The sequence below is a fragment of the Theobroma umbraticum genome, unplaced genomic scaffold (assembly GCF_002168275.2).
Source record: "Theobroma umbraticum cultivar Fairchild unplaced genomic scaffold, ASM216827v3 scaffold_130.0, whole genome shotgun sequence".
NCBI lineage: Eukaryota > Viridiplantae > Streptophyta > Magnoliopsida > Malvales > Malvaceae > Theobroma > Theobroma umbraticum.
In genome coordinates, this window is record NW_018397264.1 from 5,436,452 (window position 1) to 5,447,720 (window position 11,269).

An 11,269-nucleotide genomic window follows, 5' to 3' on the forward strand; every position below is an offset into this window, starting at 1 on the left:
TTATTTTTAATAAATTAGTTAAACTTTAAAAAATTAAATTAATTAATTTAAATTATTTTATAAATTATTAATCAATTAATTTAATTAATTTATATTATAAGTGTAGCATGGCTACCTTTTCTTTCATTTTTTTCTCTTAGTCCACTTTACTTTCCATCAGTCATGAGAAAGTAACATTCCCTCCCATCCAATCCGGAATCTCCTTCTCTCCCACTCTTGAAATCTTATATCCATATAAAATTACATTCCCGACAACTTGACATATGAAACAGCATAAAATCTTTCAAATTAATTAAAATTCCTGTAAAACAATTCACTCTCCACGTACCAAATGCTTTCAAAATTTTCTTTGGCATTTGGGCAATTGCATGCTGCTTTGTGTAAGTTCGATTATTGAAGGGATGATTTTGTATTCATCACTATTAATTATTGTTGTCTTTTTCAGTGATGTTATTCTCAAGTGACACTCATTGATGAATCCCGAGAGTTTAAGTTTCTTGTTTCCTCTTTTTTTTTTTTAATTTCTAATTTCATTGAAATACTTATGAAAATGACATAAATAGTCTTCCTCCAATTTTATATCAAAATAATAGTGTTTTCTATCTTTAACAGATTAATAAATCAAACAATTCAAAAATTGAAAATTTTCAATTTAGAGATTCTTATTGAATCGTTGAAACCTCCAAAAAAAAAAATGGGATTCATGACATTTGAAATTATTACCTTTTATTTAATTTTTTTAAATGCTATTACCTTTTATCTTATCTGGCCAATTAAAAACAATAAATAAGAGTTTAGCCTATGATGTTATGGCATCTTTTCAGCTTTAAATTTGAACAGTCTATGTAATTGATCAACAGCTAAATTGCAAGCTTTCGGGCTCTATTCCTTTTTTCCTTTTCATCAATTTTTTTTTGAATTTATCATTTCTAACAATTTTTTTTATATCCAAAAAATGAAAGATTGATTATGAAAATGGAACAGATGAGAATTTTTTTTAACATAATGCTTAAAAAACCTCCTCAACTATTTCTAAAAATTCAAATAAATTATATTTTTTATTGAATTTAATTAAATTTGTATTTTTTATTTTAAATTTTATAAATATTTTTAACTAAAAATTAACTAATTATCTTAATCAAATTTAATACAATATTGTTGTGCTATATTAACTCATCACTGCAAAAGATAAATTTGTCACATGACTACATCTTTACGCCATGTCAACTCCAAGTATTTTCTTTTTATTGACATATCACATCATTCTGATTTACAAACTTTCTTCGTCTTTCACACTAAGACGGTACAATGAGTCCACCTTTGACAAAAAATTTTCAGACTAGTACTCCCTATGCCGGTTTATTATAAGAAGAATATATATATATATATATTTATATATATAAAGTTGTTTGTCATTGTTTGTCCCCAATGTACAGGGACAGCTCCGTGTAGTGAATTAATCCGAACTTGCCTACTTCAATAAATATATTAATCCTATAATAAGGTAATTAGATTCTATTTGCGTTTCGTTTTGCAACTCTGCTCTTGAGAAATCCCACCACGATTCTAGATACCTTGGCTAACCTTATCCTGCTATTGTCACCCTCCACGTTTCATCCGTAATCATATCATCTTCCTAACCACTAGCCAAAATGTGTTTGTCCACTTTAATCTTCTTTATTTCATTAGGTCTGATTTTGTACAATGGGGAGTTAATTTTTTTCTATTACAAATTTTATATTTATGTCTGGTGCAGTTAATTAGTATTTGAATATAGTACATGTAGAATCTGTCTGTATTAAATGGTACTAAATTACTATACAATTTTATATAATGAAGGTTATGAGAGAGATTTAATATTGCCTGGATAGGAAGCAAATGTTAGCACGCAAGATGAAGCCTCTTCCCTTCAATCTTTGCAACCCCAAGAAAAGATCTGCCATAATCAACCGTTCTTACGCTCTCCTCCATTCCATAGCTGTAACTTCCCTGATTTTCTACAGAGTTTCTTCTTTTTTGCATTCAAGACCTTCTCTCCCTCACCTCCTGGTATTTGCCTCTGAGCTTATTCTATCTCTTCTTTGGCTACTCAACCAAGCTTATCTATGGAGACCCGTTTCTCGAAAAACTTTCCCCGAGAGATTGTTGCAGGAAAAGGAGGAAGAACTACCGGAAATCGATGTGTTTATATGCACTGCAGACCCCACGAAGGAGCCGCCTTTGGAGGTAATGAACACTGTTTTGTCAGCAATGGCACTGGATTATCCGATAGGGAAGCTCTCAGTTTATGTTTCGGATGATGGAGGTTCTTCCTTAACTTTACATGCTATGAGAGAGGCTTGGAAATTTGGTAGGTCTTGGCTTCCATTTTGTACGAGGTTTGGGATAAAAACCAGATGTCCAAAGGCCTATTTTTCAAGGTATGGGATCTTAGGGAAAAGGATACTACGAAGAAGAAGAGAAGATCAAGGTTAGACACTTTTTTTCTTTTGTGTATACTTATATATAATTTCTTTACCGTTTATAATTCCTTTTTTATATGAAAAAATACCGCATAGATCAATTTCACTTCTAAATATGAGTTCAGTGTAGAAAATGATGGTTTTTAGCATTTTGTACAGCTTTCTTGGTTCCATGTGTAAGACCTTGCTGCTTTTATACTTCGGTTATTATTATTAGTCAAAATAAGCGTTCTTCCTAATTGAAAGAAAACTGCACTCTAAAAGTGTGGTACATTTTAATTAACTCTAAGATGGATTTATAGAATAACAATCTTATAATAAAATAACACTTCCAAATAAATATTTAAAAAATTATTGGAAATTTGGATTTTTATCAATTAGCTATAATTATATACAAGCATATATCGGAATCTGTAATGCTCGTGCAAGGGCAATTAATCTACACTGTTTAAGTTTAATAATGGAGATTTGGGTCAACACTGGTGCAGCAACAGTACATGTGGTTGGAAGAGCACGTGAAGAAAGCAGGAAGCAGTGGAGAGATGCTGGGAGAAACCTGCACTTTGAACACTAAAAATCATCCTGCAACTATTGAGGTATTTCTTTAATATATCTGTGTAAATCACTAAATCGTTGGCCACTTTAAGAATATGTTCATGTTTTGTTTTTGTCTAATCTTTTGGATCATGGGAAACTTAATTTTGGGGGACAATGCCGAAAAGGAAAACGAAATAGAGAAGATTATAATATATATATATATAAATATATATATATATATATATAAATGATGCAGACCATGGTGGTTGGCCATGGGGCTTTGGCATCTGGTTTTGGTATTTCTTTGGGTCGCTAATACATAGAAAGGGCAGATACGCAATAGGGTCCATTAGATCTGGCCTTTTGTAACCAAAACATAATCGATCCACTAGCTCCATGGACCAATCCGCCTTAGTAAAGCATTCAAATGCATTGGGAATTCTTTTGCAGGTGATACAAGATGAATCCCATGACACCAATCAAGCCGAGATGCCCCTTCTCGTCTACGTTTCTCGTGAGAAAAGCCCTTCGTCTCCTCACCATTTCAAAGCTGGAGCACTCAATGTTCTTGTAATTTCTCTCTTCCCTTTATGTTTTGCCAAAACACATTTCTCATGCAGAACAGAACTGGTCGTGAAGTTGTAAGTTGGTTTTACTTCTGTTGCAGCTTAGGCTGTCCAGCATGATAAGCAACTCGCCTTACATATTAGTATTAGACTGCGACATGCGCTGCAATGACCCGACATCCGCATTACAAGCAATGTGTTTCCACTTGGATCCTAGAATCTCTTCCAACCTAGCTTTTGTTCAATTCCCTCAGAAATTCCACAATCTCAGTACGATGGATATATATGATGGCCAATTAAGATCAGTATTCTTGGTGAGTAAATGAAGTGAAACTACAATCAGTGTGTTACACTTACATGTAATAATGGAATGATCCCTTGGCCTGTATTAGGCACATTCTTTTCCAGAATTATGTTATAACTGGTTTTGTCTTTAAGAACCATACGTGTAATCTTGCATGGGCATCAGTTTGTGTAATCTAACACTTATTTAATGCTGATGACGAGTGTTAGTGCAATGAAACTTGTTCTAATGCTTTGTTTACTGTAAGTAATGTGGTTGTAATCACAAGTGTGTGTGTGTGTGTAAGAAATATAAGAAAAATGTGCTCTGTTTGCCCCTGTTTTCATGTTCAATAACAGAGGCTCTTATATGTGAGATTGTTCTTGTTTGCTTCTTAGATGAACATTAAACACAATTGTTGGATCTCATTTTCAGGTAAAGTGGCCTGGTATGGATGGACTGCAGGGACCTATGTTATCTGGAACCGGCTTTTACATAAAGCGAAAGGCGTTGTATGGAGATATAGTACAAGAAGGTAGGTGAAAAAAAAAACCCTGTTAAGCAGAAGTACTCAGAAATCTCATCATATGGGACTTAAACGTTGGAATAGTTCTACTTGGATTCTGTAATGTATAAGCATTTTTCATGAAGACTGTATGGCTTTAATTTTCATTTTCAATCCAGGTACCGACCCCATTCAGTTAAGACAATATCTTGGTCCATCAAATGAATTAGTGAAATCACTTCATCGGAGCAACCATCATAACTCCGTCAACAACATGGACTCGCCAAGCAGATTGCTAGAAGAAACCAGATTAGCCTCCTGCACATACGAGAAAGAAACTCAGTGGGGAAAGCAGGCAAGCAAGGACATTCATATATAATTATTTCTATCATAGACTAGTTGACGTGCCAATAAATTTTCAGTTTTTTTTCCTCAAAAAAAAAAAACAGGTTGGATTCTTGTACAACTCCGTGGTAGAAGATTATTTTACTGGGTTTATGTTGCACTGCAAGGGGTGGAATTCTATCTTTTGTGATCCCCCGAGGCCAGCATTCTTGGGCACCGCCACAACAAAGTTGAATGACACGTTATTACAAGGTGCAAGGTGGAACTGTGGGGTGCTCCAAGTTGCCCTCTCAGGGTTTTCCCCTCTGATTTATGGATTATCAAGAATGTCTCTGCTTCAAACAATGTGTTATTGCCACCTTTCACTTCAGCCCCTCTATTCCTTGCCTATGTGGTGTTTAGCTACTATTCCTCAACTATGCCTCTTGAATGCCATTCCCTTGTACCCCAAGGTGCGTTCATTAAAAGGCAATTCTATTTTTACCAAACTGGATTTCCTTCACTAAGAGGATCTGACTATTTTTTCTCTCTCTTACAGGTTTCAGATTCATGGTTTATGATCTATTCATATATTTTTATCATGTCACAATTGAAACATTTAGAGGAAGTTCTGTCAACGGGTGATCCAATCTGGACATGGTGGAAAGAAGAGAGGATTTGGATGATGAAGTCAGTTATATCTTATTCCATTGGAAGTTTGAACGCTGTGTTGAAGTTTTTGGGTTTGAGGGAAGCCAACTTCGTGCCCACAAATAAAGTTGCAGATGATGAACAAGTCACATTCTACCAAAAGGGAATATTCAATTTCCAAGCATCAACAATCGTTCTTGCTCCACTGGTTGCATTAGTCACCTTAAACATGATTTCTTTAGCTGGTGGGCTTGCCAGAATAATTATCAAGGAAAGTAATTGGAATGAGATGTTTGGACAAATTTTCCTCTCCTTTTACATCCTAATGGTGCATTTCCCTATAATTGAAGGGATGATGTTCAGGAAGGACAAAGGACGGATTCCTCCTTCGGTTACCCTATTTTCTCTTGCACTTTCCACTTCTTTCCTGTGCCTTGGATCCTTGGTTCTCATGTCTTGAACCGTCAAGTTCATCTGCTGCTATTAACCTACTGCTTTTCAAGTATCAAATCCTAAACTTTTGTGACAAGGGAGGCAGAAATTCTTTAAATAAGAGGCTGTCAGGTGTCAGTCTTTGGTATTTATCTGTAACAAATCTAGTTATCAAATTTGTTAGCAACAAATTAAATGGCTATAAGGTAGATGAAAGGAGATCGTAGGAACTGAAGAAACAGATTTGGCAAGAAATAGTACTGCTCTGTTTTTGCTTTTGCCAGTATTCCATTGAATAATATGCTAATTCACTGTTTGGAGCTTGGAAATTGGAGAAAAGAATTCCAATGCTTAATACTCAATGATTGAAGTTAAACAATCAATCATTAATTCAGAAAGCAGCAACAAAAAACCAAAAGCAGTGGACTTACATAGGTAATTGCAATTTTTAAGTTCTTGATAGATCATCTCTGATCGGGTCGTGACTACCCTTTTTGAGTAAAATTTGAAAAAGCCTTGAAAATGTAGCGCAAGGACCAGATCAGCCTGGAAAAGATGAGAGCATATCCACTTATCCAAAATTAGTTTTCTTGGATTGGTTTATCATTGCTTTCCTTATCTTTCACCAATTGCATCAAACAATCACCTCATTACTATTTTTCATATTTTCATTAACAATATAAAATAATCACATCAAACTCTCTATATCTGCTGATTATAAAGGAGTCTCCAATGTATTTTGGTCCAAAAAATAGATTTAATTAATTGCAACAAAGATATAGTACCAATTAATAGTAATTAGCTCCAAATGCCCATTCAAGCAACATCCCATTGCCTTTGGCCTTTGCTTCTTTTTATTTAATGCTAGAAACCTGAATTTCGTTCTCTTTCTTTTATACAGATAAAAGTAGTTGTAGATTCACATGTATCCCCTTTACCCTCTCATAGATAAATATATCACCGCTATAACAATGTCCTTCCTTTTCAAACCTCACAAGAAAACCGCCTAAAACCTTTCTACTTTTTCTTTCTCTTCCCTTCGTCTTTATTCTTCAAGAATCCTCCAGAAAAACCCCATCCCAAGCAACAAACAGAAAGAAAGCAAAGAAAAGAGAAACTTCATGGCTCATGAACAAGAAGATCATCCGAAGCTTCAATTCCCATTAGAATCAGATGCTTACAAGATCATGGATGAAATCGGGGTTGGTGTTAGTGCCGTGGTTTACAAAGCCGAATGTATTCCCATGAATTCAACTGTTGTTGCCATCAAATCCATTGATCTTGACCAATGCAAAGATTTCGACAACATTCGACGTGAGACCAAGATCTTGTCCCTTCTCTCACACCCCAACATCCTCAATGCCCATTGCTCCTTCACCGTTGACCAACGTCTTTGGGTGGTGATGCCCTTTATGTCTGGCGGTTCTTTACAATCCATAATCTCATCTTCTTTCTCCCATGGCTTACCAGAGCAATGCATTGCCATTATTCTCAAAGAAATCCTAAATGCATTGTCGTATCTTCACAATCAAGGGCATTTGCATAGAGATGTAAAGGCTGGCAACATTTTGATGGACTCAAACGGATGTGTTAAGCTTGCTGATTTTGGAGTTTCTGCTTCGATTTATGAGTCCAGACCAGGTTATGGATCAAGCTCATCGACATCTTCATCACAGTTGATGCTAAATGACGTGACGGGTACTCCATATTGGATGGCCCCAGAGGTGATACACTCGCATACAGGATATAGTTTCAAGGCTGACATATGGTCGTTTGGAATAACTGCACTTGAATTAGCTCATGGAAGGCCTCCTTTATCTCATCTACCCCTTTCAAAGTCTTTAATCATGAAAATTACCAAGCGGTTTAGATTTTCTGATTATGAAAATAATAACAAAAAAGGTAAGAGCAAGAAGTTTTCCAAGGCATTTAAGGATATGGTTGCCTCTTGTCTTGAACAAGATCCTGCAAAGCGACCCTCGGCAGAGAAGCTTCTGAAACATTCTTTTTTCAAGAGTTGCAAAGGTTCAGAATTTCTTGCAAAGAATGTATTGCATGGATTGCCTATGGTTGAAGAAAGGTTCAGGGTCAGCAAAATTCTTCGGAAAGGTGTTAATCTTGAAGCAGATGAAGATGTTGATGGGGAGTCTCAGCTTGTTAAATATAGAAGGATTAGTGGGTGGAACTTCAACGAAGATGACTTCCAGCTTGAACCTGTATTCCCCAATGAATCAAAAGAGGATCTAATTGTGAAACAGGTTCATTTTGGTGGCGAAACGATAATTCCAGAAATAGTAGATGAGACGGCTGGATTAAGGAATTCTGGAACTACAAATTTGAATTCACCAGAAGCGGAGTCAAGTTTGCTTAGTTCAAGAGGGGAGGGAGGAGATGAAGGTTCTTCACCATCATCATGGGGAATTCGGGGCAAAGAAGAGTCTGGAATTGAGGGAATTGTAGGAGATGAGGCTGGAATTGAGAGTATTGTTAATACAGATATAATGATGGGTGGCTTGACGGCACTGAAAAGAAGTTTGGATGATCAAAGGCAGAGGGTGACAGATCTAATTGCCCTGTTTGGAGGGGATGTGACCAGCAGAGAAGATCAATTGTTGCAGTTAATCGAGAGGTTGAGGTTGGACGTGGAAAATGAAAGGCAAAAGAACTTTCAATTAGAGATGGAATTGGAGTTTCTCAAAATTCATATTTCCGGTGCAGATGAAAACAATTGAAGTTTGCACAACTATTATCGTTAGCGTCGGTTGAAGATTTTGAGATATTACGGTGAAATTTTAGTCTATTTTCATGTTTTCTTGCCTAGAACCTGTTCTTTGTGTTCTTTGGTTCTGGGTTTTAGTACTACATATACGATATCAGTGATGAAAATTTATGCTCTAGGATAATTTGGGATATGCCAAACAGGTCTAATCTGATTTCATCTAACAGAAGAAATTGAGATATTATGAGATAATCTTTTGGCGTCCTTTTATTGCAGAGTTCAATCGTCAATAAAAACTGAGTTTATTAGTTATAGAAACTTGTTGGGCTTTTCAGCCCATTTTTCTTTTGAGGGTTCAGCCGCGGACGACACAAAACTTTTACAATGGTGTATAGGCCACTCCATTGGGCTAAGCTAATAGTTCTTAATTTTTGTGTGTATTTTTCAAAAGCCAATAGCAGATTCTTAATCTTCCTTAATTGATTATATAATGAAAGGGACCATGAACTAATAATTTTTATCTTTTTCTTTGCAAAATAAAAAAATTAAAATAATAATTTTTCTTTTGGCTATCAAATCCTGATATAATAAAGGTTTATCTTTATTTTCTCACGATGCATAAATTCATAGCTGTTTGATAATAAAATTTTTACAAAGAAAAAAATTAGACAGATTGCCCTAATTTATGAAATAGTTAATTAGCGGCCAACATGAAAAATGTGACAACAAGACCATGGAAGATCTGCTCGGATCAGTGAACATTTTTGGCATTTTCTTCTGGGCTCAGGACCCTCTTCCCCGTTGGAAATTGGAATCTCTTATCAGCACAAAGAGCTGTGAACAGCGAATGGCAAGCCTTACCGTAATTCAGAATCCAAACGAAAAGGAGTTCCCAATCTGTCAGCCTCTCAAGTTGCCAACCCGCACAAATTCAATGCGCATTGTAAAGAGCACTTGAGCTTCTGCTTTCCGTGTTGATGCTTTCCATGTGCTTTTCAAGCAGAGATTAGAAAAACAAAGAAAAAAAAAGACTCAAAATGATTCAAAGCTGATGAGACAAGCAACCAAATGGCAAAGCCTGTTTAATTCCCATCAGGACTGTAATTCATTAACAGCTAACAAAACCAGAATTTAGCCTGTGCTAATTAACAACTTTCTCCGCTTCCTTTTTTGTCATATGTAAACAAAGTAATTAAGCATTAAAGGAAGCTATAAACCTCAGATTCTAGTGAAAATATACATAACAACCTGAAATCTTAAACTAGGAGTGGAAGAGACGGCAACCTCTTACACTGCGGGTAAACACTGCAATTTCGGCTGCCGAAGCTAATGAAATCACGGCTATATATAGCATGACACGGGATCACCTAATTGGCTGCTAGTCTTTCAGTAAATCTCAGCTAAATGGGGCAGTATCTTTTGTCTAAACGGCTTCTCTGATGAACCTTGCTCCCTTATTCTCAAAGAATAAGGAAAGGAAATCATGGGGGGTGCACTGGGATTTCCTTCCTTTGAGATAATGTTGTGTAAATCAAAGCTTTTTCGAATGATAAGATATTGGCTGCAGGCATTGTTGCATCTGCGTTGTGCTGGCAATTATATACAGCTACTACCCTTTGTTTTTTTTTTCTACTTTTTAGCGGTAGCTATTATAGCTAGCTCCATTCCATTTTCAACATCCAGGTAAAGGAGGAACAAAAGTTGAAAAACGTAGGGAATCTTATAAGCTTGTTTTCGTTATCCCAGTGTTCCATGTTAACGATTTCATGTCTTTTCTTCCTAGGTTTTTCACAATTTTTTTAGCAAAAAAAAAAACCCTTTTGGGGCATTAATTCAGTATAATTTATTATGGCTAGCATAGAAATAAAAATACATTGAAAGATCTATTTTATATGAAGAGTTTGTGTTGATTTTAAATCAATTGCATGTGAATTTTGTCGACTTTTCCTTCTAATGGAAAAACAGAACTATCACCGGATTTTTAGTTGTGTTTGTCATGAAGCAAGTGTAAGGTTGGCAATTTTTAACTTCCTCTTTGAACTACAACAAATTTAACAATTTAAAAATATGTTATTAAAAATATTTTCAATAATACTTTTTGTATACTTTTACAGTAATTTTGCAAATTTAATTGTTCTATAAGAATTGATAGAAGCTCTCTAAATAAAATGTAGTTATACAGATTACCTTTATTAGTAAAGACTACACTTTTGATATGTCTACTATCCGTAGGAAAAAAATACAATTAAAAGTTTAAATAGTTACACTTTTTAAGATTTCATTACATAAAAAATATGTTGTTTAAAGAGATGCAGCTGAAATCCAAATTTGTTGTACTATTTAAATTTTAATCTTATATTTTTCAACTAATAGTTTTCTGATTAATTATTTATGAATTATATATCTATTGGACTCTAAGAACATTAGTAAAACTTGAATACTAATTTATTAGCAATTTTCCATTCCCAGGAAAATATCTTAGAATTTGACGACTTCAATTTGCAACATTTAACATAGTAGTCTGAATTGTGAAAAAGATGTTTGGTCTAGGAAATGAAAGAGACTGAGTAGTCCTTGTTATATTGTATATCATAACAATAATAATAATTTTAGAAGTGATAAAGCACATTAATTATCTTCTTTTCGACCTATTGCTTCCTTGTAAATAAGTTAGAAGTAATATGCATGTATGTCTCATTAAAGCACAATAATTATGAATTTAGCCGTGCCATTGATAATTTTTTTTTCTTTTTTAGAGTAACTGGTGAAAGACAAATACTTATATTCCTT

At 34.9% G+C, this 11,269-nt stretch overlaps 2 protein-coding genes across 2 annotated transcripts; both read left to right on the forward strand.

The window, feature by feature from the left end:
- The first annotated feature begins 1,645 nt into the window (after positions 1–1,645).
- LOC110422320 (quillaic acid 3-O-glycosyltransferase CSL1-like) lies at positions 1,646–6,038 on the forward strand. Its single transcript, XM_021436185.2, is given in 9 exon segments — positions 1,646–2,423; positions 2,425–2,470; positions 2,951–3,058; positions 3,450–3,569; positions 3,667–3,879; positions 4,284–4,383; positions 4,533–4,708; positions 4,803–5,150; positions 5,237–6,038. Coding segments are annotated over 9 exon segments (2,208 nt in total). The 5' UTR covers positions 1,646–1,878; the 3' UTR covers positions 5,789–6,038.
- An 813-nt stretch (positions 6,039–6,851) lies between these two features.
- On the forward strand, positions 6,852–8,770 carry LOC110422020 (Protein kinase superfamily protein). Its single transcript, XM_021435781.1, has one exon. The coding sequence runs from the start codon at positions 6,882–6,884 to the stop codon at positions 8,490–8,492; it is 1,611 nt and encodes a 536-aa protein (XP_021291456.1). The 5' UTR covers positions 6,852–6,881; the 3' UTR covers positions 8,493–8,770.
- Positions 8,771–11,269: the final 2,499 nt, after the last annotated feature.

Bases quoted from the DNA above. Each gene is read 5' to 3' on its own strand.
- LOC110422020 (XM_021435781.1), top strand. From the start codon at position 6,882: ATGGCTCATGAACAAGAAGATCATCCGAAGCTTCAATTCCCATTAGAA.